This window comes from Phycodurus eques, chromosome 3 (assembly GCF_024500275.1).
Source record: "Phycodurus eques isolate BA_2022a chromosome 3, UOR_Pequ_1.1, whole genome shotgun sequence".
In the NCBI taxonomy this organism is placed as follows: domain Eukaryota; kingdom Metazoa; phylum Chordata; class Actinopteri; order Syngnathiformes; family Syngnathidae; genus Phycodurus; species Phycodurus eques.
In genome coordinates, this window is record NC_084527.1 from 2,747,871 (window position 1) to 2,775,848 (window position 27,978).

At 45.7% G+C, this 27,978-nt stretch overlaps 2 protein-coding genes across 4 annotated transcripts; one reads left to right on the plus strand and one right to left on the minus strand.

The window, feature by feature from the left end:
- Positions 1 to 101: 101 nt before the first annotated feature.
- On the plus strand, positions 102 to 9,436 carry pold2 (polymerase (DNA directed), delta 2, regulatory subunit). The gene is made up of 11 exons (XM_061671423.1): positions 102 to 570; positions 732 to 961; positions 1,939 to 2,060; positions 2,389 to 2,512; positions 2,591 to 2,705; positions 3,444 to 3,642; positions 5,759 to 5,839; positions 5,992 to 6,149; positions 8,132 to 8,259; positions 8,351 to 8,452; positions 8,993 to 9,436. The coding sequence occupies exons 2-11, from the start codon at positions 739 to 741 to the stop codon at positions 9,151 to 9,153; spliced, it is 1,413 nt and encodes a 470-aa protein (XP_061527407.1). The 5' UTR covers positions 102 to 570; positions 732 to 738; the 3' UTR covers positions 9,154 to 9,436.
- aebp1b (AE binding protein 1b) lies at positions 9,230 to 22,973 on the minus strand. Of its 3 annotated transcripts, none has more exons than XM_061671421.1 (23): positions 22,602 to 22,973; positions 20,407 to 20,583; positions 20,261 to 20,326; positions 18,978 to 19,610; positions 18,051 to 18,125; positions 17,527 to 17,592; positions 17,255 to 17,338; positions 16,443 to 16,514; positions 16,259 to 16,368; positions 15,705 to 15,844; positions 15,532 to 15,616; positions 15,286 to 15,430; positions 15,107 to 15,195; positions 14,010 to 14,133; positions 13,626 to 13,822; positions 13,352 to 13,528; positions 12,526 to 12,686; positions 12,240 to 12,454; positions 11,883 to 12,191; positions 11,667 to 11,806; positions 10,673 to 10,772; positions 10,426 to 10,592; positions 9,230 to 10,329 (listed from the first exon to the last, which is right to left on the minus strand). In XM_061671421.1, exons 1-23 carry the CDS (start codon positions 22,804 to 22,806, stop codon positions 9,949 to 9,951), a joined length of 3,918 nt encoding a protein of 1,305 aa, XP_061527405.1. In that variant the 5' UTR covers positions 22,807 to 22,973; the 3' UTR covers positions 9,230 to 9,948. The 3 variants fall into 3 exon arrangements, with proteins under 3 accessions (XP_061527405.1, XP_061527406.1, XP_061527404.1); XM_061671422.1 differs by adding an exon at positions 13,823 to 13,854 and having other exon boundaries at positions 11,883 to 12,454; positions 13,626 to 13,742; XM_061671420.1 differs by having other exon boundaries at positions 11,883 to 12,454.
- Between the last annotated feature and the right edge of the window lie 5,005 nt (positions 22,974 to 27,978).

The window sequence follows — 27,978 nt, forward strand, 5'->3', positions numbered from 1 at the left end:
TTTGAATCAATGACGTATAAATTGCGGCTGAGGAAAAAAAAAAACAACGACAATTTTATTTGGGGGAAAGACTAATTTACCTTTAGACCATGCTTCCGTCAAACCATCATGTTGTTTGTTCCGTTTATAGCATTCGCAGTCTTCCTAAAATGGGTTGTGTCGAGGGTTTTTTCTCTCGATCAGTACAGCTTCTCGCGAGAATACACAACAGCCCGGAAACACATCACAGTAGAGATATTCTATAAACGAAGATGAAATAGTCGCGTTTTACTGTCGTATTACGACAAAAAAAAAAAGAAAGAAAAAAAAGAACACCATTCAAAATAGATGATTTTTTGTGCTGCAATTTGAAGTAGTGTAGAAATTAACCGAATCCTACCGAGGTGTGTTACGCTTTCCAGTAGCAGACATTACAACGTCATCAGTTAGCCGTCAGTGGTTCATCTCCACGCTTTGAAAACATCTCTGGAAGAGCGAGCATTTGGCGGCAAGACAAGTCGTAGCAATAACAAACGTTGCACCGAATTCAAGACATTTGCTTTTAGAGTCCCATTTAATAAGACGACCAAGGTAAGAGCTTCAGCTTCCAACGTTATACACGTTTTCAAAACAACACATGACGTTTGGAAGCGGTCACTTGCTAACTTCATTGCCTTGCTAGCAATCTCAACGCGCGTCATGCTTATGAACGACATGGCCACTTCACTCGAACTTTTGGAATGCGTCAATAGGGCCAGCATGTTCTCCGATCTGAGCGCGCCGAGAGACGGCTCCTCTCTTCTGCGCCGCCCGGCCGAGGACGCTGCGCCCGTGTTTGAGAGGGCTTCCCCGGCCTACACTCCCTGCTCCGAGCGCTTCGGAGTCGGCGAGCGGAGTTTCAATCGTCAGTATGCTCATATTTATGCAGCGCGACTCATGCAGATGAGACCTCTACTCACGGAGAAAGCCCAACAGAAGTGGGGTACGTGTTCTATGCGGGAATGCAGCGTGTCCCAACCTTTATCGAGACAAAGCATTTATTTGACATTCATCTCACGGTATACACCAAACAATAGTGTCACAAAAACTGAATCCGAATCAGAATCCTGAATCATCGTTGTTTGCCAAGTATGTCCAAAAAAAACACACAAGGAATTTGTCTACGGTTATGTAGCTTCTGCCATCTAGTTGAGAGGTGTTTAAATAGTTAGTCCTGTGGCTAACGGAAATAGACGACCTAAGGCCTGGTACACACAAGGAGATTTTTTCAAATCTTACAAGATTCTTTCTCTGTGACAGACCCCACACAGGAAACTCAAATATCAGACATATAACAGTTTGGGTGGTATTGTGTGTCGTGTGCTCTGATCATCTCAACACAGAGCACCGCACACATACAGATTCTGCTCAACCACCCATTTAGAAACAAGTCACCGAGGCAGAACTCTCATCTCTCACAAAATCCAAGACGAGCAGTCACTTCCTGTCATGCGCCGATATTTGCTGAGTGTTTCCCATGATAGACGGAGGCGGGAGTGTTGTAGAATGGCAATGTTGTCAGAAAAGACTTGCTTTTGGAAAATGGTTTCATTGTTCCTCCGACAGGCTGCTGCTTTGATCGGCTGCGTTCCATTTCGTGTCACAATTTACCACGTCGTGACTCGAGAAGTAGCCGACTTTCCTCACACACGTGAAGATTTTTGGTCGTAAATATATTAAGTATTTCAATTTGTCGGCCCGACGCGTTTCGGACCCGTTCAGGCGTCTTTTGTCGGGACGGAGCATAATCGAGACCAAAAAAAACAAAAAAACAGCCCGCTTGTCTTTTTGTCTGTACCGGGCCTAAGATACTGTACGTCACTTGTAGTAAATAATGTTTGGATAATCTCTCACTGCACATTGGTTGGGAATCGCAGCATGCAGGAAAATTGCTATAATAAGTCTCCATTTTTTGTGTAGGGTCCGATGTGCTTGTCCGGACACTGTGTGATCTTCAGACAGGGGAGCAGTGTTGCGTTGTGGGAACTCTGTTCAAGCGTATGGACTTGCAGCCATCCATTCTAAAAGAGATCAGTCAGGAGGTTTGCATTACGTCAGATCCACAACATCTGGAAAGAATTCGTAGCAGCTTCACTTTTTTCCACAGTTTTCATTTTACAGCCAAATTGTGTAATCACTTGGTCAGCGAGGTGGCCAAGGATTCAGTAAAACTTTGCCGTGTTGTGTGTAATATTTTTGAGGTCAAATGAAATTATTCCATTTTTGAATAAGGCTGTAACGTAAAATGTAGAAAAATTGAAGTGCTGTGAATACTTTCAGGATGCACTGTATAAACCAGTTGCAGGTGTAACGAGCTTCTGGCCAGTGGTGCGCGTCATGACTTGTTTTTCTCCATCTGGTTGCCCCCAGCACAACCTGCTGCCCCAGCCTCCACGCGTTAAGTACATCAGCGACAACGATGAGCTGATTCTGGAGGATGAGCTGCAGAGGATCAAACTGGAAGGCAAAATTGACAGGGATAGGTGTGTCACAGGTGAGAGGGGTTTTCCATTTTGCGGTTTGTCACACAAATGGACTGGCAGCCTCATTGATGGACTGCTATTTTCTACAGGTAGTGTTATTGCTGTATATGGAGCTGAGAGGAATGACGGGAAGTTCACAGTGGAGGACCTCTGCACAGCTGATCTCCCCGCACAGACCGTAAGACCTGCACTCAACGCTGACAGGTAAACGCACACAAAACTCTTCCTACATATTCAGCCATCTGCACGCAGAGCAACGTGAGTAAACACCTGAAAAATTCAGTCGCGTTGAGCGGTGTGCGTGGTTCGGGATCATTGTATTATTGCGACACACATCCAATTTTGAGCTATGACTGTTGGACAGATGGCGTCAAGTTCTACTGCAAAATATCTTGATGATGAATTGTGAATTAATTTTTCCATTGATGCTGGCAAGCAGTCCAGGCCCTGAGTTAGCAAAGCCTCTCGAATATCTCCATGCGCATCCTGGAGATATTTGCAAAGGATGTGCGATCACCATCTTGAAATGTTTGTTGACAAGATTGAAAAATGCCCCTTTTATCGTCATGAAAACATATGTAGGGCTTTAGCCACAGTTTGTCCTTTCTTCTCACCCGTTTCCTGTCTTTGTATTCCTCGGCCATGGGGAAATTTAGCCACAGTGTCCTAGGCAATCTGCAATTTGCTTGACAATCGCCTGGTGTTCTTTGTTGATTAATGAAATTTCAGTGACCCTTTTAAAACGCTGCTCCCGATAAGAATGTCAGAGGTTGTTTTGTTTTTTTTGTCGCAGCTCATTTGGAGGTGTGCCACGGTCAGTCGGCAACTGTAATTTGTTTGCATTTGTCCAGCTCCGTCGGGGTCCGTCATTTCGTTTGGTGTGCGGCTGGCGTCAGATGATCCCGTTTTGTAATGTCTATTGTTGTTTTCTTTCTTGTGCAGATTTGTTCTGCTCGTCTCAGGGCTGGGTCTCGGTAGCAGTCACGCAGACAGCATGCTGGGCCTACAGCTGCTGGTCGACATGGTAACGGGTCAACTCGGCGACCAGGGGGAGCAGAGCGGAGCGGCGACGATTTCGAGGGTCTTGATGGTGGGAAACCTCCTAAGCCAAAGCACGCAGGACAAGGACGTCTCGACCAAGGTGAGCCACACGTGGGTCACGGCTGCACGTCGTGTAGACCGCATAGACTAGGATGGCAGCTAGGGTTGCCTCATAAGATGAAAAGGGATCAACAGTTGAATAGAGAGCACTTCACTGTGAGATGTCCATAAGCAAACAAAAAAGAAAGCAATCAACAATTAAAGGGGAGTTGATATTTCAAATAAAACAACACTTTTGGTCGTTTTTGTTAAAACAGTCCGTCAGTATACATCTTGGACAACCTCAATTCCAATGAAGTTAGCACGTTGTGTTAAACATAAATAGAATCACGTTTGACCTATAATTTGATTGAATACACTACAAAGACAAGATATTTAATGTGAAAACTTATAAACGTTTTTTTTTTTTTTTTTTTTTTAAGCAAATAATCATTAACTTAGAATTTGATGGCTGCAACACGTTCCAAAAAAGCTGGGACAGGGTCATGTTTACCACTGTGTTACATCACCTTTTTTTTTTAACAACATTCACTAAACGTTTGGGAACTGAGGACACTCATTGTTGAACCTTTGTAGGTGGAATTCTTTCCCATTCTTGCTCGATGTACAGCTTCAGCTGTTCAACAGTCCGGGGTCTCCCTTGTCGCAGTTTACGCTTCATGATGCGCCACACATTTTCAATGGGAGACAGGTCTGGACTGCAGGCAGACAAGTCTAGTACCCGCACTATTTTACTCCGAAGCCACGCTGTTGTAACACGTGCAGAATGTGGTTTGGCATTGTCTTGTCGAAATAAGCAGGGGCGTCCGGGAAAAAGACGTTGCTTGGATGGCAGCATATGTTTCTCCAAAACCTGTATGTACCTTTCAGCATGAATGGTGCCTTCACAGATGTGTAAGTTACCCATGCCATTGGCACTAGCACAGCCCCATACCATCACAGATGCTGGCTTTTGAACTTTGTGTCCATAACAGTCCGGATGGTTCTTTTCCTCTTTGGCCCAGAGGACACTGTCCACAATTTCCCCAAAAATGTGAAATGCGGACTCGTCGGACCACAGAACACTTTTCCACTTTTCGTCGGTCCATCTTAGATGAGCTCTGTTCCAGAGCGTTTCTGGGTGTTGTTGATAAATGGCTTTCGCTTTGCATAGTAGAGTTTCAAGTTGCACTTACGGATATCCTTTACACATTGATGTCGGTTTTTGATGCAGTGCCGCCCGAGGGATCGAAGGTCATGGGCATTCAATGTTGGTTTTCGGCCTTGCCTCTTCCATGCAGTGAGTTCTCCAGATTCTCTGAACCTTTTGATGATATTATGGACCGTAGATGATGAAATCCCTAAATTCCTTGCAATTGTACGTTGAGGAAGATTGTCCTTAAACTGTTGGACTATTTTCTCACGCACTTGTTCACAAACAGGTGAACCTCGCCCCATCTTTGCTTGTGAACGACTGAGCAATTCAGAGCAGCTCCTTTTCTACCCAATCATGGCACCCACCTGTTCCCAATGAGCCTGTTCACCTGTGGGATGTTCCAAACAGGTGTTGGATGAGCATTCCTCAACTTTTTTGCCACCCGTCCCAGCTTTTTTGGAACGTGTTGCAGCCATAAAATTCTAAGTTGATTATTTGCTAAAAACAATCAAGTTTATCAGTTTGAACATTAAATATCTTGTCTTTGCAGTGTTTTCAATTAAATATAGGTTGAACGTGATTTGCAAATCATTGTATTCTGTTTTCATTTATGTTTAACGCAACGTCCCAACTTCATTGGAATTGGGGTTGTAACTCGACAGTAGTATAGTTCGATAAAAGCTTTATGATGGTGAAAGGGTTTTACTTCCAGCAGTCCATCCCAGCTGATATTTGTAATGGGGAAAATTAATGCCCATTTTAAATAAATACAAGGTTTAGGAAAAGAATGTAACCGGTCCACTGTGATATATGACCTTTGACCTCTGGCAAGGCATACACTAACACCTTTGTCCTGTAAGTGGTGGTGATTCTTCACACAAATCTTGAAATGTTAAATCATGAAAAAGATATCTATGTCCGCGTTAAAATGTATCGATTTCCTCTGTAATAGGTAACAGTGTCAACAACAGTAAAAGTCAAATAATTGCTGCTTGAAATCTAACTTTCGGTCGGTGTCTAGGCCAAGTACCTGACCAAAAAGACTCAGGCTGGCAGCGTGGAGGCCATTCGCTTGTTGGACGAGCTGCTGCTCCAGCTGGTGGTGAGCCCGCGTGCGCCCCCTGACCTCGCCGCTCTCTTTTACTTACAGTTGCTTGTGGTGCACTCTGACCGCTGTGAAATGTTACTCCTAACTTTCAGAGGGAGTCTATTGTTTGTCACCAAAGTTTGCAAACCTACATCCTCCCCTGCTAGGCCTCGGTCCCAGTGGATGTGATGCCTGGCCAGTATGACCCCACCAACTACACGCTGCCTCAGCAGCCTCTGCACCGCTGTATGTTCCCTTTGTCCTCGGTCTACCCCACACTGCAACTGGCATCTAACCCATATCAGGCCACTGTGGACGGAGTGAGGTGAGGAACATCAACAACGCGCACACACAAACACCCCTTATTAATGTGACCGAACAACAAATCAAAAGTAAAAATATAAAAAAATGAATAAGTCCAATAACTCACCATCTGTGGATGTATTCCAATTTCATCTGAGTTCTGGCTTTGAAATGTGGCTAATCTTCCTTGTTTGAGTGCCATCAAGACTTGGCTGATCTTGGCAAGCTGCATGTTCTTTTCGGGGATTCGAGGAAACTCACTATGGACTCTTTTGTCACGTCAGAGAAATTTGACCAGCTGGTCCATCTCGGTGTCTGTGACGTCGAGCACAGTCTACAAGATGACTGCGTGCTCCCGCCACCTGGTGGATGCAAAGTGAAAAACGGGAGACTTTCAACAACAATTTGTTAAGCACACAGCATTTTTGGGCTTCGGGGAATCAGAACTGGCCGACTGGGTTTCCGTCGACGATAATCCTTGAAGCGTCTGCGTGGTTTTTTCCTCCATTTCCGATAGCTCGATCAGTAGTGTCTCTTGCTCAAAATGCAGATAGGGGCATCGTTTAAAGAGAATCATCTGGCTGGCACACACCTTTGCCAGATCCATGTAGGTAGTTGTGTTGGTATTTTGTGAAAATGTTCATTAAAAGGCATAAGAGTGGCCACGTTCCATCGAGACTCCCCCGATGCTCCTCAGTCCTGCAGCCGACAGCAAGTCAGTCCACTTTTCCTCATGGACTTCTTGGAACTTGGTGGCTTTATTACAAGGTCTTCATTGGCTGTGATGAAACTCTGTGTTTTTATGTTTGCTTGCTTCAACCAGGGCATGCCCAAGTTTGTTGGCTTGTGTTGGAATAATGAACTTGCTGCCTCACTGTCATACCCGCATGTCGCCTTCACAGCTTCAGGCATCTCCATGTTCGTTTGTGGATCTATGAGGTCTTCCATTTTTTTTCCTCACATTTGAAATGAGCATCCCCATTTCCCTCATCTTGGCTCACACATACCGCTGTTTCTTTGGCCGAGGTTCTGCCTTTGTTTAACAGGCGCTGACCAATATCAATAATGATGTTGTCATTTTTTTTAAAAAAATTATACACAATATTTGCGATTCATTGCACTGTTGACGCCGCGAAATTACCTACTCACGTGGAAAGACATTGTGTGTGTGTACACAGTGGCTGCACCCAGTTCTTTTCTGGCTTGTGAGAGACTGATAAAAGATGAAGGTCGCAAGCTCTTCCTTTTTAAAAAACAAAAAAAAAAAAAAAAAAAAGCCTTGACAGTAGGGCAGTTACTTCCCTGCGCTTTTTTTTTTAGGAGTTTGCTTAAATGGAACTAGTTCGCCCTTTCCTGACTCCATGACGGCAGCGTTGTAAGCAAAATTTTCCCCTGTTGCGAATGTGATCGAGCTGCTTTTTTTTTTTTTTCCTCTCCTTTGACCACTTTGGAAAGCTTAGGGCTTTGACGCAGCCCGATTTAGCTTGACGTGCACGTTCCCGGTGTCGAGCCAGCTTTGCATAAAGCGAAGAGCAATACAAGCAATAATGTCTTTTGCTGTACTTTCTTTTTCTGCATCTTTTAAGTTATGCACTATTGTACTGAATTAGAATACAATTGCAAGAATAATAATGGGTGCTGACCTCTCATATTACTGTTTACTCTTTCCAAAAGTTTGTGTAGCCTTAGGTGGCACAGTGAGCGTACCTCTGCTCAGCGTCTTTGACGTGGTCCAGGTCTTTCTTAATCAACACTGATAATAAATCACATTTGAAAGGGCGTGATTGATTACATTTCATAAGGCTTGTTCAGAATAGTTTCTAAATTAATTTAAAACAGTTTGCTGGTTTTTGGTCCCCATACAGTAAGAAGTCCCCATGACATGATGATGGAAACAGATCTATGTCCCCAAAATGTGAAGAATACACACACAAACACTCATGTGCAAATGTCTGGATGGACATTCGTCTCAAAGTTTCGTTTGTTTTGTTTTCTTCCATTCAGGTTCCTGGGCACCTCAGGTCAGAATGTCAGTGATATCGAGCGGTACAGCAGCATGAACGGTCATCTGGAGATTCTGGAAGAAACGCTGCGATTGCGCCACCTCGCTCCTACAGCACCGGATACCCTTGGTGCGTCAGGCTCTTTGTTGTTTGTAGCATCATCTAGATGATCAGTTCCAAGCCATTCATACAATAGCTGTGGATTTTCGTTTTTTTGCAGGTTGTTATCCATTTTACATGAAAGATCCGTTCATCTTGGAAGAGTGCCCGCATGTTTACTTCAGCGGGACCGCCCCGGCGTTTGAGTCAAAGCGCCTTACAGGTCCGTCTGTGTGTGTACACGAGCTCGTTTGCTTAACGAGGAGAATTTACCTGCAGTATGTAATATACAGTCGACCCTCGTTTATCGCAGGGGTTGCATTCCAGCAAAGCCCCGCAATAAATGAAGTTATTTATAATATAGATTTCTACGTTTCGTATATGCAATTTAATGCCAATGTGTGATACCTTAGAGATATGCAGATATTTTACTTGTATATATTTAATTTTAAAATATGATATAGCGGTACCTTGACTGCCCCAACTTATTTTCAGTTTCGAGACATCCATTGGTCCATCTATTTTTTTTGCTTTATATGTAAGCCAAAATTAAGAGTTACGTACAAGCTTTATCTACGTTGCCGCTCAAGTGAAGTGAAGGGGGGAGCAATTAAGGTACTGTAATGCACTCGCTTCTGGGCAAGGAAAGGCATGCTGGGAGACGGACCGGATGAATGGCATTTGAATAAATTTTGATTGGGATTAACCTTTGCATTCTACTCGAAATGTGGTATGCGAATCACTCGTCCTTTCACTTCACCAGGTGCTGATGGCCAGGAAATCCTTTTGGTCACCGTGCCAAAGTTCCACAGCACCCAAACGGCATGTCTTGTCAACTTGCGCACTCTCGACTGCGAGCCAATCAGCTTCTCGGCCTTTTCTGCGGGTGACGACGACGAGAGCGAGATGAACATCAGCCACTGAGGGGAGCGTAGTCCCGTCACAGTACTCAAGTATTGTGAGGTTTGCCTGACTTATATCTGCATTCTTTTCAAGTTGGTCTGTGAAAGCCTTTATTGATTTGAAACAACTTCCACATGAGATCTGCCGGCCATCTTAAATCTTCAGTGACATACTGTAAAATGTATATTTCATGGAGAACGACAGTGTCAATAATTACATCTTGAATTAAAAAAAAAAAAAAAAAAAGTTGGTTTTAATGTGCATCTGCAATAAAAAACAATTCACGTATAAAAAGACTGAATATTGTGTCAGAAAGACGCAGCATGAACACACAGAAAAGATGATTAATTTTCTAGTGTTATACAATATACAATTGTTAAAGATTTAAAGTTGCAGATGTGAACATTGTTTATTCAAAAGCCCTGTTACCACCAAGCAGTACAGTTTGTGTCAGTTCTGTTCAGTTGCGTTTCCTTTGTAAATATTTGTTATGGGTACCGAAAATAAATTATCCATACAATACCATTTGGTGTGGTGCATTATGGTAGTGGTTGGGAGCCGCTACATACATTTAACCCATCACTTTTTGTTTTTTGTTTTTTTGTTTTGTTTTTCCTAGTTTATGGTTATGAATTGACGGACGATTGCACCGCTCTGCTGTGATGTCACACTATTAACGTAACTGACAGTATTTCCTTTCTGCCGTATAATTTACCCGCAGTCAAGTACACTGAACTGTACGGCTTAGCTGGGTGAATGATTTCTGGATTGTTGTAGCTCAGAGAACATCACGGGTACGAACGCGGTGAGTTTTCTTCAATAGTCTTCAATCTTGTACTCGTAATTGTAGTCCAGGATGGAGTCTGTGAAGCCACCAGGAGTGGATGATTGTCCCTCTTCTATTAGCCATGAGTCGTACCAGGATGTGGTGATCTCCGGCGTTGTGGGAATTGTGGTAGTCGTCGGTGGTAGCGTAGTGGTTGTCGTTGATTTAAAGCGCATCAGCTTCTGCTGTCGCAGGCGGCGAATGCGAGCTATCTTCAGTCTCCTCAACCGTTCCTTGCTTAGTTGGGCGTTTTGTGAGATCCCACTGTTGCCATTAACCACACGGCCATTGCTGGTGACAATTGGGGGCTGGACAATAGTGTTGCCATGGCTGACCAGGCGGATTGGCTTGTTGCCATGAAGAGCCAAAATCTGTGGGCAAATGACAAAAAAAACGCCTCTTCGGTTAATGCCAAAGCACGACTCTCACAGTACTTTTGTTGTCACGTGACGGCTTCATTGACGTACTTGTTTAATGCGGTCCCAGTTGGATTTGGCCAAGTTGAAGCTGCAGGTGGTCGCCCCTGCCTGGTAACCCACCACACAAAGTTTGGTCAAGGAGGCGAAGCCCTCAGCTTTGGCCGTTACGCGGTACTCGCCAGGGTTTAGTAGCCGCCAGTAGTCTCCGGTTGAAGCTACGGGGAGATAGAAGGGACAAATGTCATCTTTAAGTACAAATTCCACCTTCACGTGCAACTTGTGCATTTGAGCTGACTTGTGGTGACGTCGTGGTTTATCCCCTCGACAGACACGGTGGCGTTTGCAAGCGGGTTGCCCTGCTCATCCTTCACAATGCCACGAATGCCACGGTGAACCTACGCACAAAAACAGTTGAATTAGTCACACAAGTGTAGTTTCTGCCTACTTTTTTTTTCAGGGCAACCTACAAAAACTAACGACACATTTTCACACCTCTTGATCAGTCAATCAATCAATTAAAGCGTTGGGCTTTTACCCCGAGTTTCCCTGAAACTTAATTATGCAGTTTACCAAGATATCACCACCTAACACCTTTAAGGAGGGTGATTGTGAGCAAGGATAGGTAGCAAGTTTTCTTCCATTTTCACTTCCTGTAAGTGTTTTCCAGTTACCGGCCGTGCATTTGGTAAGGATTTACCCAACTTAATCCACCCATCATGTGGCAATTATAGTAATCAGGCAATACTATACAAAGACGCAACAGCATACAACTCAGAATCGATATTTATCCAATCACATGCCAAGAACACAAGAAATTTAAATAAAACATACTACAGATGTGCTTTGCGAGTCGAATTTTGCTTCCTCTGACCAACTAAAGGATGAAAAAGTGCTTACGTTATTGTGAGCAAGCTAGCTGGCTCCCAAAGAATAATGATATGATGAAATCTGTCCTATGGCTAATGTAATGTAAGTTACATTGGCCAGCACTGCTGATTCAGAAGGGCCTGTGCAGATCACGTTGACATGGCAACACATAGAGGCTGAAATCTGGACAAAAGATGAAACATCCACACACGCAAACTGGAGGCAGTGTGGCCAAGAGACACATTCCAAAATTGAGAGAATAACCGGTTGGGAATAGATTCATACAATTTCATGGAACAAATACATTAGGTTGTAAATGTAGGTCAGCGGTCCTGATAGCGTTTGGCCTGATGGGCCCACCACTGCCTTTGTCCGCAGTGTACTTTGAGAGTTCATGACTTCCGGGTAGTTTGTTGTCCAACCTGCTCCATGAAGATGAGCATGGCCTCTCGGTTCTTCTGCCACTCTCGCTGCAGCTCGCTCTCATGAGGGAACTTGTCACAGCCCAGGAAAATGGACAGCTCCAAGCAATTGGTGTGCAGGTAGCTAAAGTCATTCATGCCTGGGGAAAGAGACACAATTCAAGCTTACGTCGTGTGTGCTTTCAGCAGCAAATGAACCTACTGGTCTCGACTTACTTCCGGTGATTGGCTTCCACTTGGCTCGGTTGATGATGCCGTGGGCTCCCGCAGCGACGTCCCCGTGACAGGACCCGTGGTAGTTGTGCGTCATGGTCAGATGTGTGGAGGCGTAGGATACAGCTAACCACCTGAAGAGCGATTCGTCTGCAATCTCTCGGACCTCTTCCTCGGGTTCACCGTAATGGTAGCCGCCGCTTCTCTCCCTGTCGTCGTCTTCCTCTCTGTTGTCGTAACCCTGGTGGTAGCTGGGATCATAGCCGTGGTCGTGGCCTTGGCCTTGGTCGTGGCCTTGGCCGTGGTCGTAGCCTTGGTCGTAGCCTTGGCCGCGGTCGTAGCCTTGGCCGCGGTCGTAGCCTTGGCCGTGGTCGTAGCCTTGGTCGTAGCCTTGGCCGCGGTCGTAGCCTTGGCCGCGGTCGTAGCTGTGTCCCTGGTCGTATCCGTGACCCTGTTCGTAGCCGTGCCCCCTCCACCCCTCACGGTCTAGATAGCCTCTGTCCCTCCACTCGTGATCCGGCTCAACCCGGTATCCGTGTCCCCACTCCGTCACATCGTAGCCCTCTTCTTCATACCTGTGTGAAAGTATTTTAGTGAGGAGGATGCACAAAAAAATCATGCACAGTCAAGAGGCGTGAGGTCATACTGTCTCTTCTTCCGGCTGTGGGGCTTGTCCTCAGCAGGCTTGTTGGCACGTACATTGTCGTATGGGTAGGCCACAAATGACTCGCCACCCTGAAGGTTTGCGCCCAACACAAACGGGTGGCTTTCCATCCAAGAGATGATGGCCCTGGTTTCTACTGCAATCTGAGATCAAACAGGAGGATCAGGTCCACACGAGTGAAGTGGAAGGCTCCATATACATTACAGCGGTGGGCCGTTCATTTGGCACGTGGGCCTTCAAAGGGGACTTACCTGAATTAAGTCACCTATTAATAGTCAACTTTATTTCCCATCCCTAATATTTCACATTTCTAGAAAGCATCAAAAACGCAATATAAGAGCACACACTGCACGTCATCTGGAGCAGTTCAAAATGAATAAAAGGCCCCCTAAAATGTAATTTCATCTTACCCACCGGTGACAGCAAAATTGCTGACGTCAATGAGGGCCACACTTGCTGGCTTTGTGAGAATCAATTTCAAGTCTGATTGGTTAAAGACACAGTCCCATTGCTAATACTGCTTAAATTACTCAATCCAGCGCTACTGATTCAGATTAGATTGACACGGCAACACGTTGAGACAAAAAAAAATAAAAAATCAATCTTAACATCCGCATATCGTGCTGGAAGCAGTGCAGCCAAGAGAAACACAACGAAAAGAAGAGCATATACTGTTGGGAATATACATATAACATCTCTGAGCAAATATTACAATTTAGACTGTGAATCAGGTCAGTACTTCTGATATTTTGCGCTCGACTCTTGCCCGATACATTAGTTCCATCTCGAAGAAAACCGTGACACTTACAGAGCTGTTTTGCAAGAAGTGGTCAGGTATGGCAACGTGGTGGTTGGGGAATAGTTTGGGCACCATGCCCCTTTCTTCTGCATCCCATAGGATGCTGCCTAGATCTGGAAAGTTCTGGAAAATGTCAAATCCATCGTTGGTAAAGTGGCCGGTGGTCCATCCACTCAGCTCTGAGCCCTTGAACGGGGAGAAAGCAACAGGACACAGGCAACCAAGTTAGCCATCATTCACCACCATTCCTACGCATTTTTCGTTCCCTTTTTTTTAAACTTACTGCTTGAAAGGCTTCTTCGTGTCCATCAGGGTTGAGCGATGGCACCAAGTGGATGCGTATTCCATCCACCAGCTGCTGAGCTCGGGGGTTTCGGTCCCCGTATTCCTTGCACAGGTACTGCATGAGAAGCAGGATCATTTCCCGGCCCACCGCCTCGTTACCGTGGAGACCGCCTGTGTAGCGTAATTCCGGCTCACCTGCACAAAAGGCCAAAGAGGACGGTCGTCGTCTGTCAACGAAAAGCCAATGACACAATCTGGTGTTGGTCAGTACAAACAAGAAACAAAACGGGCGCCATCCTTTTGACCTGCTGAATCGATTCTATTCAAACTGCTGGCTTTAACTTTAGACAGTAAAATTCTGTTTTCTCCCGGCCTCGCTCACCTATTTCATGCTCCGTGGGGTTGCCAGAAATCACCATGGCCATGATGTCCAGTCCCTTGGAGCTGCGGCCGAGGCTGTAGACGCTGGTGATTTTGGGACACTCTTCGTGCACTGACTTCATAAGCTGGACAACAGATTGAAAGTCAGGCTCAGCGTCACTATCGCTTGTTTTTACTGTCTTCAGTTTGAACGCACGTGCGGCGGCTCATTCAACCATCCGTAGGGATTTCTACACGGCTCGTCCCGCTCATCCAGCACCCGTCCCCAGCGGATTTTGGGGCCAAAGGTGGACTACATCCTCAGGATCAGGTGATCAGTTGCAGGAACGTCTGCTATGTGACCCAAGACACTACCGACGGGTCATTTGCAGCTCGTTAGAAAACCGCACTGTATTCAATTTGAACAGTCGCAACTTTCTTGAGTTTGGAAGATCAAGTTGCCCTCTGGTGCGTGAGAGCAAGATCTCTTGATATATCAAGTTGCATGAGATTTGAAGGGGACATTATGGAACATTGACTTTTGAACAGCTTGTGTGCAGATTGTTGGGTCTCTGGAGGCGGGGTATTCTTGTTTGTCGATGTTACTGTCGCATGCGCACGTATAAGAACACTTAATTGAGAATTGTTAGTGTACGAGGTGCTGCTTTTTATGAGTCAAAAGAATTGTACTGCCTTCATGACAATGTTTTCCCCCACACTCTGAGCTCCACTTCCAAGTATTACCCGCTCACCTCGTCGCAACGCCCTAACCTCACCCCCAGACGTCATGGCCGTTTGCCCGGCGGTATATCGGGCGAGTGAACTGTCGCTCACTTGCGGGAGACAAGGCCCGGCCGCCAAACAGGCGGATTTCAGTAAGACAAGAAATAGTGTGCTCAATTTCTTGATATTTTTTTCTGAAAACATTTCCCAGACATGTTTTACAGACTGCGATTGGCTGGCAACCAGTTCAGGGTGTGCCCCGCCTCCTGCCCGACGATAGCTGGGATAGGCTCCAGCGCTCCCGCGACCCTTGTGAGGACAAGCGGCTCGCAAAACGGATGGATGTTTTAAAGACTGGGAACTGTTGGACTTTGAGGGGAAGGATAGGATACTCACTGCCACCATTTCTGAGTAGCTGTGATGCTTGAACTTCAGATAATCTACTGGAGTCACTTCATTTTGCCTGTACTGGACAACATCTGGATCTGTGTGAGGGGGAGAGAGTGGAATAAATAAATACAATGTAGTGTATGTGCGTGCATGTGTTTGTACGCACGACTGTGTGTTACACTCACCGGGCAACGGGCAGCCCAGAACCTCCAGTCGCATACACAGTGTGCCGTTCCAGCTTTGCGGGATGATTCGGATGTAGCGGGCCACTACCGGCTCCGCCAGCTGGTTCAAGACCGGAGTGTCTTGATCGCTATTTGCAAAAAACAGCTGGACAGAAAAAAAAAAAAAAAGGAAACGGGACTACATAAGAAGACGAGTACTGACTGGTAGGGTTTGGGGAGCGTCACATCCTTTTTTCGTGAGCTCACCCAGTCAGCGTATCCATCATGGATGGTTGTCCACTCCCTGCTGTCATTGCTGAAAGCCAGGAAGTATGACGTCACAAAGTCGCTCCTGCAATGACACAAGGGACGTCCACGTATTCGAGGAGGCGCAATGGGCCAGAACGGGAAGTGTTTTCACATGTGTGCTTCTGTCTCACTCATTCTGCGAGTCTCGACCCTGGGTTAGGACTCCTGTGAACTCGGTCTCCCTGCGAGCGTCAATTTCAAACCAGTGGACTCTGTCCTCTGAGTTAGCGCACCATGCTCCGCCTCGGGGGTGGTCTTCGTCGTCCGAGCCCTGGAAGCCAGCGAGACGAGGGCCGAGTTGCTACAAAGTCTTTGCTGAGTTATTGATGGGTTCTTTACTATTTCATCACACAAAACAGGGATTGCACCAGCTGTCCTGCTTTTGCTATCATTTTGACCTGCAAGTTTTCTCTTTCTCATCATTTTCATCCCATGACATTGTGTTGATATACCTAATGTAATGCCTACTGTCTTTATGGTAGTCAAAAAGGGGAAAACATTTCAAATGGACACCGCAGCTCCCGCTCAGTTGGTCCGCTACAAAACGGAGCCTCGTGGAGTCTGCAGTTATTTTGCAGTGTGTGTCTGCTAGCTAGTGTCCCGCCCCCCCCCCCCCCCCCCCCCCAGACATGAGTGGAAGCTAAAATGATGCCTGTGCTGCGTGTTCACCCTGACTGATGTGTACCTGCATGTTGAGGCGTGCCCTCTGAGGTGCAAAATCATACTGAGACATCGAGGAGGCGGATAGCTGATCGGGCTCGATCCTGTGGGACTCCATCCCCAGGGGAGGACATTCTGGCCATGCGGAATGTGGGAAAAAAAGAAAGCTCACACCATCGTTTCCAGACCGTGGACGCCATTCGACTTACTTTTTGGCTCTTTGTAGACACGTGGTCTGTTCCTGGCACGCTCCTCGGCCTCCTTCAGTTTCTGTGCTCTCTCTAGCAGAGGTCAGAAAAACAAAAAGCACGTCTTTAAAAAAAAATCAATTCCAAAGCTTTGGTCACAGATCGCTCCTCTCTTGCTCAACCAAGAACTCATCAGGGGAATCATCACTGTTTTAGCGCAGTCGCCTGCCGAGGCCAAAAGTCCTCGTGAGGAGAAGAGAGCAGTACAAAAAACAGAACACAGACTCCCAAGTAAGTGTGCTCTGGTCCAACGTACACCTTTAAACATTTTGTTAAGTTTCTTACAATTAGAATTATATTATGCACTGGGAATTTCAGGTTTTTGTAGCTCTTTTCATTTCGTGGCGTTCACGTACATGAAATCAAACGTGACGCTATCTGTTAGAGTGTAAGAATGTATTTAGAGCTCACGTTCCATTCTGCTGGCCCAATATCTAAATTCATTTAACATGCTTCGATCGCGAAAAGAACAATAGTTCAGCCATGCCGGCCCACCAAACTCAATCCAATCCGCTCAAGTAATGTGGCAAAGAATTGAAGAGAACCTTCGGTGTTAAAAACAAAAGTCCAAATCACATCTGTGTTCCCTTATGAGCGTAATGTGATGCAATGGGAGGGAACACGTTGTTATCTGCTATTACTTTTGCACTTGGGTCACAGGCCGTGTTCACCCTGGCGAGCAGAGGAATCGTGTGTCATGTCGTCTGGCGTCTTGCTGATAAATAAGCAAAAAAAAAAAAAAAAAGAACAAAGTTCCCAGCTCGCTGTCCTACCTCTCTGTTCCCTCTCCCTTTCTTTTTGTGCTCGCTCTCTTTCCTTCTCCATCCATTTGTCATCGGTTTCGCCTTCCTTTTTCCCTGCGAACATTCAAAAAGGCGGAGACAATTGGACTTTTTGAACCATCGACGCTTCGCGTGTTCCATTAGGAGTCACGACGTGTCGGAAAAGGTCACACCGTTTAAACCGAAAGTTATTTGGAAAGTTACTGTCCGGGCGGTGCTAAACATTTGGTCATGGAAAGAGCGGTTGTGTGCGTGGCACATACTCATCCCGTATTCGTCGTACTCATCGTACCAAGTGTCCTCATAGGGTGGCGTGTTTGTCGTCTCTTCTACATGAAAAGATAAACAAATGTTGTTGTTTTCACATTGCATGGGATGACTTATGTTGTGCGGTTTTTTTTTTTTTTTTTAGGATGTCTCAAGCCGTCCACCGCGGCAACCGAACGCAGAACACTGTCTCATTGGATGGAGAACTCTTATGTTTAATTTTACAGGAATGATAACCAAATTCCGATCAGACCTCAGGCTTGAAAACAAAAAACACCACCATGGAAAGTTTGGTCTGTGACGTGCGCACCCCCACCCCCAAGCCGCCCTCCTGTCTGAAAAGTAGGACAGACTGACTTTAATGTTATTCCCATGTGCTGAATGAGTCATTATTCCTCACAAGCTCTTTTCCTTGCAACACAGATGGAGGCGACACGGAATCGAGAGAGCCTCCCCCTCGGGTGCCCGTCGTCGGCGTGTGCCGCTCTCACCTCTGGCGTGTTGGAGTGGCGGCGGTTACCTGTGAGAGTTTCTACTTTGATTTCGGGGCCGACTTCTTCGCCATCCGGGACTGGAACTTTCTCTGGCACCGCAACTGCAGCAGCAAAAGATCCAATCGGGAATCAATCAATGAATGGAAGAAAAAAAAAAAAAAAAAAAAAAAAAAAAAAACTGCCCAATGACAAAGCTGTTCCCCCCCCCCCCCCAAGTTTCCTCTGCCAAATCTAATCGCGTAACATTTTGTCATATTTCAGTTGCTATCCTGTAAAGTAGACTTATAAAACCTATAAAAGACTTATATCAATTGGACATTTTTATGAGTAGCAGTATGACAAAGTACATTTGTTGACTTTTTCTAAGGGAACAATCAGTTCAAATATTGGCCCCCGTCGCTTAACTGGACGCGACACTGAGCCTAAAAGGTTTTGAACGTTTTTCTTTTTACCCGTTGACGCGCTGATGTCAACCGGTATCAGAGAACTCGGTCAGCTTTTTTTGTTGTTTTTGTTTTTTTTCTTCTATGCCAAACTTAAAAGATTTGTTTCATTTGAAATTGCCCTTCTTCCCGAATTTCAGGCTCGCCGTCAATCTTGTCGGGCTATTGCCTTTTTCTGTGACCAAACCCTTCTTCTACAGTAACTTAAACAATACTTGAACAAACTATTACTCTTGTCTTCTGATTTCAAAACTATTTATCTCTCAATTTGTTGTGTCATGGTAATAATACGATTTGGTGATTCAACAATGCGGCCCGAGACACAAAAATGAGTTTGACACCCCCGGCGGCTCCCCCGTCCGTCCCTATCCCAAGCTGCCCAAAGCATTGGCCTGAATTAGAGCTTACCAATGTAAAGTCTTGTGTCCCACCATTTTGTCACACCCTCAGCCACGAGCAGTGCATTCTTTGGAAGTAAGAAAACGAGAAGAACGAAAGCAACAGACTTACATGTGGAATCCCAGTAATCACCGTCATCCGTGGCGGTCTTCTCGTCAAGCTTTGGGCCAGCGGGTGTCGGGTCCACCTCTTTCCAGTCGACTTCATAGTCATCGGTCTCTGTTGGAGACGGATCTTTTTCGTCTGGTTTCCAGTAGTCTTCGTCTGTGTCTGTGACTGGAGTGTATGGGTCTTTCTCTTCTGGTTCCCAGTATTCTTCTTCAGCGTCCGTCACTGGGGGTGAGGGATCTTTTTCCTCTGGTTCCCAGTATTCTTCTTCAGCGTCCGTTATCGGAGTGTATGGGTCTTTCTCTTCTGGTTCCCAGTGTTCTTCTTCAGGGTCTGTGACTGGAGGTGATGGGTCTTCCTCTTCTGGTTTCCAGTACTTCTCATCGGTGTCCGTCACTGGAGGTGATGGGTCTTTTTCTTCTGCTTTCCAGTATTCGTCTTCGGTTTCCGTCACTGGGGGTTTTGGGTCTTTCTTCACCGGATCCCAATCCAAATCATCCTCTGCCACTGGAGCGAGTGGGTCTTCCTCCTCCGGCTTCCAGCCGTCGTACGGAAGACCTGTGACCTCCGACGCTGGACTGGCCGGAGTGGGATCGGCCTCCCAGTAGTCGTCGTCGGGCTTCCAGTAGTCATCGTCTGACAGGGAAACGCACAGAGCGGCGACGTTGTCATCTTACCGATACCTTCACTCCCTGCAACTTTTGCTTTAGACAATTCCGCTGGATTTGATTCATTTCAGCGGGTACAATCCCGACTCAAAAGCAAATCAATTTTGGGCCGGGCTACTGTGCATACTTGTGACTTTTCATATTTTGTAGCGCAAAATTCAATCTTGTTCTGCATAATGAGGTTTTGCTCACAGTACACACGCAGATGTTGTACAAATGAGGGCCACGGTGGTTTGTGTCATTGGAGCAGGAGCCTCCAGTGCACGGACGGTCTCTGCAGTCGTGACACTTGACCTTCAAAGCTTGAGCGCACACTGCACCTTTCTGCTCCTGGAGAGGTGCAAATTGTTATCTTGGAGTCCTCTAATTAACCCTACACTCGTGGGGATCGTACTTAGAAATCGACTTCTTCAAATCTTCAATACCTCTACGGCTGAGACTCTAAACGAACAAAATGTTCAGTTGCATTATACAAGTAATTCCTTACCTTTGAAGTCAACATTGTAGCTTTTTCACTTTTGGTTAGCAATGATATGAGTTGAACTTCTCCCATCTTTTGCGCGTCTGCCTCCACAGAAGGAGTCCATTTCAAATAAGAATAATGTTGGAGCAACTTACCGACGTCGGGGTAGGCGTACTCTATGTAATCAGGGTCGGTTTGTATGGACGTTTCGGTCGGGATAGCTGAAGGCAGCGCAGAGACGCAAAGTCAGCAACTTTGCCATGGACGCACTTGAAAGTGCAAACTCGGCTCGCAGCGTCACCTGTCGTGGTGGGTGGAAGAGTTGTCGTCGTCGTCCTTTGCCTGCCCTTCTTCCTCCCCTTCTTGTCACTTTTGGGTTTCTTGGTGGCATTGGGGTCTTTAGGCCCCTTGTTCTTTTTCTTGTCCTTTTTCTTCTTTTTGCCCTCCTGTGGCGCTCTCTTCGCTCGGCCTAAATTACCTGCACGCATAAAATCTTAGAGACTTAAAAATGATCTGTTATTGCCAAACAACGAATGTATGAGTTTTATTGAAGCACTTTTTTTTTTTTTGTAACATTCCAAAATAATCCCGCGGCACACGCCCCAAAAAATGTCACAAAAAGTGGAGACTTTGGTTGTTTGCCATCTAGTGGAAGAACACGGAATTGTTCTTGCATGTCACTAAACGTCGCCGGCATAGAGAGACGAACAAAGACGCGTTATTTGTGATAAGTCAATCATTTTCCAAACAATTAAGTGAAATTGGATCACGCACGATAACGCTCTTATTTACTGCAAATAATGTATCTTGTTCATCTCATTATGGCGTCCACATAAAGTGGGTATAAAAAGTGTACACACCCCGGATCAATTTTTGCCAGTTTTGTGACCATGATTAAATCATTAAAAAAAAGCTTTTCGACTATAAATGTGGCCAGCAACGACTCAATTATTTCCTTTTCCTTTTTGAGAGGGGAAAGTCAAAATAAAAAAAACTGAAATAACGTGTTTAGAATAAGTTTGAATTTGATTGTGCCACCACCACATTATTTCAGTTCAGTTTTACTAACCTTTCTTGAAAGGATTAAAAAAAAAAAAAAATTTTTTTTAAATCATTCTAACTGCGTTGTACGGGATGTAGTTCCCATTGATGGTAGAAAAAGTTTGGACGTTATTTATCTTGGTCTAATATTTTTTTGGGGTGTATCACAAAAACCTGCCATTCAAACAGGGGTGTGTAAACTTTTTCTATCCACTACCTATCAAGTGACAGCCAGGACAATTCAATTCATGAGATCATCAGTATTTCAGAATCTGTTTATGTCATTTTTGTGACATTTTTCTAACATACCGGGTGATTGCAAAGTAACTCCCTGTTTTTAAGTACTTGTAATTTATTTCTGAACTCTAATTCGAACGAGAAATGAACATGGGAAGAAAGAGTTTGATTTTCAAATGCGATATGGGCGCCAGCATGAGCCAGCGGTTTCATAACGTTTCGTATTCGCCCTTCAACTTCTTCCAAACTTGCCACTTTAATCATGGAGCATACATACACACACATTTTTTTCCCCCAATTCCCCTGCGTGTATACACACACGCACGCACGCACGCACACACACACACACACACACACAGTGTGTGCGTGTGGCGGAACGAAGGTCGTGAAAACGTGGCCTAGACAGCTAAACTAATCGAGAGCTCAGCAGAGGTTCATCGGTATTTCCGTCAGGGGCTGCGTTGCTGTTCTCAGACGCTTCCGTGGAGAAAAAAAACTCTCTGCAGTTTTCCATGAGGCGCGCAGTCTCAGTCACACAAATCCCTCCGGTTTTACAATAACAACCTCAGCGACATCTCGGCCGCTCCTCGGGACTGATGCGCATTACACGCGTGGCTCGTCTCTTCTGCTACTCGTGCGCGCTGAGTGTTTAAACGCGCGAGGTTGAAGCAGCAGACGCCTCGGAATTCATCGCTCTTATTCGTCACCGCTGGGCAGAGGTGATCAAGTGCGTGCGATTCCTATTCGCGAAACGAAGATCATTGTCGAAAACTGCCGACTAGCGATGAACTCTGTGGCATTTTGGAATGAAAACAGAACACGCTAGGAAAACTGATTCTGTCTCATTTTCATCCGGTTTCACTTTCGCTGTGCAGTGTGACAAACGAAATCATTCAATCCGTGTAATGGCTCAGGATACCTACACAGATATTTTTCCAGGTAAGGTTTTCAAACTTTCGAATTGCCACTTGTTGCTAGGCAGAAATTCTCGGGTTCACTTTTCAAGGAATGGGGAAAAAAAAATGGTCATATGCCAGCCACGCCCACAAAATGTGTTTGATAAGAAACACTGGAGGAAAGTCACTGACACACCCCACAAAATGACACAGCGATTTGGAAATGAAGAAATCCTGGAAACCAATGCCATCTGCCGGACGTGGTGAGGGCACTGTCCTCACCGCCCCGAATGCAGAGTCATCACTTTCGCTCGTCACTGACCTGCTTCCGCTGTGGCCTCGCCGTTGATGCCCTCCACTTGGTCTGCCTTGCTCCCGGGCTCATCCCGGAGCGAAACCCCTTCTGGCTCGTCTCCTTCCCTCCGCGACCAGGACACGATCCCCCCGGCGCTCTCCCCTCGTTTGGGGATCAGCAGGCAGCAGAGAGCCAGCAGAGCCGCGGACACGAGCGCAATCTGGCTTCTCATGCCTGCAGCTCTTCCGGTCGCGGAATCCTTTCAATTGGCTTTGGAGCTCCTTTTATCAAAAGCTTTCCAACCAGACACTTTATCCAGCAGAACTTTTCGATTTGAGCCTCTCTTCCTGTGTGGAGCCCGAGAGTCAACCGGAGTCAGACTGGAGTGGGATGGGGGTTAGGGAGGGGAGGGGAGGGGGAAGGGGGAAGGGGGAAGGGGGTGGCCTAAACAGAGACACCGGAGAGATAGGCAGCAAAGCAGACGTTCAGTCAAACGAAAGGCTTCTGTTCCTTACGGCCCTGCAGCGGGCAGCGCCGGTCGGCTAAAAAAAAAAAAAAACACGCCAAAAAAAAACCCCAACAAAACGTGAGAGGCCACAGGATCGCTGTCGCCTGTCGGACGAGTCACAACAGGTGCGGGGGGCGCACGCGGGAGTGAGGGCGCTGCAGGACGAGCTCTTCTTGTCGCCCGCCACTACGGATTGGAGAGCGAGCCGGCACCCTGCAGAGACGAGTGACTCCCGGGTCAGTGAATTCCACCGGGAGGAAGGGGCGGGAGAAACACGAGTGGGACCATAGGGATTGGGCGCGTGTTTAACAAAACCATCAAGTGCCAAACATCAGAGTCGATGAAAACAGTCACTGGAAAGTCACCGGACTTTGTCTCAGTTGGGGACGGATCTCTGCCCTCTGTCACCGTTTCCTCTTTGTAGCGCGCCTTCTCCTTTCCGTCGGCTCCCGCGGCGCTCGAGCGTTGGCGCTGACCAAAACGGGATCGGACCATTTGAAAAGGTGTTGCTTTCTTCGCCCGCGTTCTCCGGCTCATCGCCCTGCTCAATGTCTGGCGTCTGCCATATGCCCGCAATAGTTGACACTTCGCCGGGCTCATGTTCTTCCGCACCAAATTCATCCAACCAAACCTTTATGGACCTCGCTTTGCGTACCGGTTAGGATGTCTGTCCCGAAACGTTCACCTAGACTCTAGGAAAACCTTTTTGGAATCGAGACCTACTCTTACTCCTTCTTCTTCTTCTTCTACTTCTTCTTCTTCTTCTTCTTCTTCTTCTTCTTCTTCTTCTTCTTCTTCTACTCCTACTACTACTACTTGATACACATGTCGGAAATAACACGTTGGCTCAAATGATTTGGAGCTATCGTCGTCGTTGCGCCCGCTAGCTTGTCTCCGCGAATCTCATGGTCACGTGCTACACTACTGACTTTGGAACTACATATATTTTTGGGTATTTATTTTTAAACATTGTCATTTCCAAATGTACGCCAATGCAAACCCCGCTTTTAACCCCGACTTTGAAACCCTTCCCTAGTTTTGAAACCCTGCTGAGAAACCCTAACCCTATTTATTTTTTAAACATTGTCATTTCCACATTTACACCAATGCAAGTCTGATTCAAAACTTTAAAAAAGAAAGTTAGATGCAGCTCACCGGTACATGAAGCTTTATTTTATTTTATTTTTTTTATTTTGTTTTTGTAAAATGGCAACACAAAAATTAGACGCGTCCAACTGGTGAGCTATTTTTAGAACAGGCCCTCCGGCTACTCATGTGGTACTAAAAACTAAAAACTCAAGTTACAAAGACAAGAGATTAGTTCTAAGATTTAGGGACCACGATCTTACATATGCTCTGTGACAAGAAAAGTGGAAAAGAAACTAGATGTGTCAGCCAATGAGTGTTCTCTCCGAAAGTATTTCTTCAAAATGAGTCACAGTCACACTTTTTGACTGTTGAACAGCTGAGTTTGATTGAACCTCTGCGACACGAACGCAGCCAAATGCGCCAAAAATAATCGGTTTATACTGTGCAGGGTTGCTATGACAGCGGAACAAAAGAGAAATCAAGTATTTTGGGGTTGTGACTTTGGCCGAGAAGAATGTTGCAGATAGTCCGAGCTACAGCGAGGCGGAGCCGAGGCTTTTCGAACGGACACATTACAGACACACTCGCTTTTTTTCCACTCAAGCCATTCATGTGACTGAGAGTAAAGTAACAAGACACAAGTTAAACACATCATTTATATTGTTTTTGAGAGGAAGGCCTTATGTAAATATTGCGCACTTTCACTGAAATAGATTCGATCTGCGTAAAATACTGAGTAAGTTTAAAATAAATATTGTAGTACTACAGTAAACTCTTTAGTAAACACATAAAAAAAAGTTCTGTCCATTGTTGTGATTAAAAAAATAAAATAAAAAAAAAAGGGATTCGACCTCCTTCAGCTCCAATTCAGTTGTTCCACCGAACTGTCCCGACCCTCTTGTGTAAGAATCAGAATCAGAATCAGAATCAGAATCATCTTTATTTGCCAAGTATGTCCAAAACACACAAGGAATTTGTCTCCGGTAGTTGGAGCCGCTCTAGTACAACAAACAGTCAATTTACAGAACACTTTGGGGACATAAAGACATTGACAAAAAACAATTGTGCAAAAAGATGCAGAGTCCTCTAGCACTTAGAGCAGTTCGAACGACTAATATTGCAATAGTCCGGTGCAATGACCATTGTGCAAAGGGCGCTGAGACTTCAAGGAGTGTATGACACTTATGTATGACACAAGTTGACACTTGACTTTTCAGAATGCGCAGAGAGCGCGTAATCAAAGCAGCTGCAGCCGGGCGATGAGAGGAAAACGACCGTGTCGAACATGGCGAGTGTTTCACGTCGCAAAAGGGCTGGAAGGGTTTACGCTGCTCCAATTGCACCCGTCGTTACCCGGAGAGCATGCACGCATCAAACAATGTATGTTCATTTCAAGACCATAATTAGAATATTGTAATTCATTCCCCCCCCCCCCCCCCCCCCCTCCCTGGGCTGTGTATGAAGATCTGAATAGAATGTGAATAGCTCTACCAATATCCAGATGTTCCAGTTACGGGGTCAAGTTTACGATGGTTCAGTGCCAAATGCTGTTAAGAATCGTTTTTTGGTTTTTTTTTTTGCGCTTGATCTCCCCCAAAAAACAAATGCGGACACAAATCTACCAAAAGTGGCACGAGCAAAACACCGCTTGAGTTGTGATGTCCGTTTGCTGCATTCAGGACGGCGGATCTTAAGTGCTGCGGGCCTGCTTGCCCTTGAGTGGCGTGTCAGGAAACAATGACATCAGGGGGAGAGGGGGAGGAGGAAGAGGAGGATGAGGAGGGAGGACGGAGGAGGGGAAAAAAAAAAAAAAGCTGCAATCCAGCAGGCTCACTAGGTGCGAATGGAAACAGGTTTACAAATCCCCAGCCCGTAATATTCTGCTCATTCCCTCTCGTCATTAGATTGTTGGATTTGATCAAACTCCTTTGCGAAACTTGAGTCTGCCGTGCATCTGCAATCTCCTAAAATCGCATACAGTACGTACCCGAGGTTGGAAATCATAGATGCGCGAGTGCAGAAATCAGAGCGTACAAATAACAGGCGACGAGAACACTTTATGGATCTGACTTTGACTCAGAGGAGTGATAAATGCCGGCCATATTTTATTTGTTCCGGGCAATAAGTGTGCGTGCGCGCGCAGTGATTCGGCAGCTCTGATGAAGCACAGATGTAGAAGCGCGCAGCACCAAGATTCCTCGGGAGGCACGCCAACTTCGTGACCCTAGCACCAAAATCGCCTTAGATTGCAAAACATTTCTTGTTGGAATTGAACAGTCGTGACCAAAAGTTTGGTTGCACTCATTTCGCTGCTGTGTTTGAATTGCTTTGCAAGACACAATCCAACACGTGTGTGGGGGGAAGGATCACATTGCTATGGAAATGAAAATGGATGAACAGATCGAGACCCAAACTGAATCGCAAAGATGAGTACTGAAGGAGAAAATCGAGTTCATGACCAAATTTGAGTCCCTGCCAAAACAGCATTTGAGTGTTGTAAATGTCACTGTACTGAATTGTACTGCTTTTGAATTTGCACAACACACTTGAGTGGCGGTTGTATGAAATAGTGCCCTCTGCTGGTGAAACCGGTGAACGCGGAGGAATTGAATCGATTACGTTCCAGTTTGTGATGCGCGTCAGATTGCATCGGAATTGAAGTGCAGGCGCGTCATCTCCTCTCAGCGTCTTCGTCGTCTGACCTTTGAGAAGCAGAAATTGTTCAAGGATCGGGATGGACTTTTTCTTCCTTCCCAACTTGCTCACTTTCGCGATAAATGTGCATCGGTCACAACTGTTGGAACACAAAGAGATCCTACACGTTTCTGATTTCAAAATTCATTCATGGTTTTGAAACCCTAACCCCGTTTTTAAACCGTACTTTGAAACCCCGACCTTGATTTGAAATCCGACTTTGAAACCCTAAGCCCGTTTTTAAACCGTACTTTGAAACCCTAACGTTGTTTTAAAACCCTAGTTTGGAACCCTAACCCAGATTTGAAACCCTAATCCTGTTTTAAACCCTAATGCTCTTTCAAAACCCTAATTTGAAACCCTAACCCTGTTTTGAAACAACTACTTTGTAACCCCTACTTTGAAACCCTTCCCTAGTTTTCAAACCCTACTTTGAAACCATAACCCCATTTTTAAACCCTACTTTGAAATCCTAACCTTGTTTTGAAATCCAACTTTGAAACCCTAACCTTGTTTTAAAACCCTAGTTTGGAACCATAACCCTGTTTTGAAACCCTACTTTCAAACCCTAATGCTGATTTTAAAGCCTACTTTGAAACCCTAACTCTGTTTTGAAACCCCAATTTGAAACTCTTACCCTGTTTTGAAACCCTACTTTAAAACCCTAACCCCGTTTTTAAACCTTTGAAACCCTAACCTGGTTTTCAAAACCCTAATGCTCTTTTGAAACCTGACTTTGAAACCCTAATCTCTTTTTTTAATCCCTACTTTGAAACCCAAACCCCATTTTGAAAGCGTACTTTGAAATTCTAAACCCTGTTTTGAAACCCAACTTTGGAACCCTAACCTCGTTTTAAAACCCTACTTTGGAATCCTTACCTGGTTTTGAAACCCAACTTTGGAACCCATCCATCCATCCATTTTCATGAGCCGCTTCTCCTCACTCGGGTCGCGGGCGTGCCGGAGCCCATCCCAGCTGTCATCGGGCAGGAGGCGGGGCACACCCGGAACCGGTTGCCAGCCGATCGCAGGGCACATACAAACAAACAACCAGTCGCACTCACAGTCACACCTACGGGCAATTTAGAGTCGTCAATGAATGCATGTTTTTGG

What these genes read in the sequence shown, in the direction of transcription:
- pold2 (XM_061671423.1), top strand. Translation starts at nt 739, where the DNA reads ATGTTCTCCGATCTGAGCGCGCCGAGAGACGGCTCCTCTCTTCTGCGC. An exon ending in ACAAGGACGTCTCGACCAAG is followed by an intron (nt 3,643 to 5,758) that starts GTGAGCCACACG and finishes GTCGGTGTCTAG; the next exon opens with GCCAAGTACCTGACCAAAAA. An exon ending in GCCACTGTGGACGGAGTGAG is followed by an intron (nt 6,150 to 8,131) that starts GTGAGGAACATC and finishes TCTTCCATTCAG; the next exon opens with GTTCCTGGGCACCTCAGGTC.
- aebp1b (XM_061671420.1), bottom strand. Translation starts at nt 22,806, where the DNA reads ATGAGAAGCCAGATTGCGCTCGTGTCCGCGGCTCTGCTGGCTCTCTGC. An exon ending in CCCCACGGAGCATGAAATAG is followed by an intron (nt 13,823 to 14,009) that starts GTGAGCGAGGCC and finishes CCTTTTGTGCAG; the next exon opens with GTGAGCCGGAATTACGCTAC. An exon ending in ACTGGGACCGCATTAAACAA is followed by an intron (nt 10,330 to 10,425) that starts GTACGTCAATGA and finishes ATTTGCCCACAG; the next exon opens with ATTTTGGCTCTTCATGGCAA.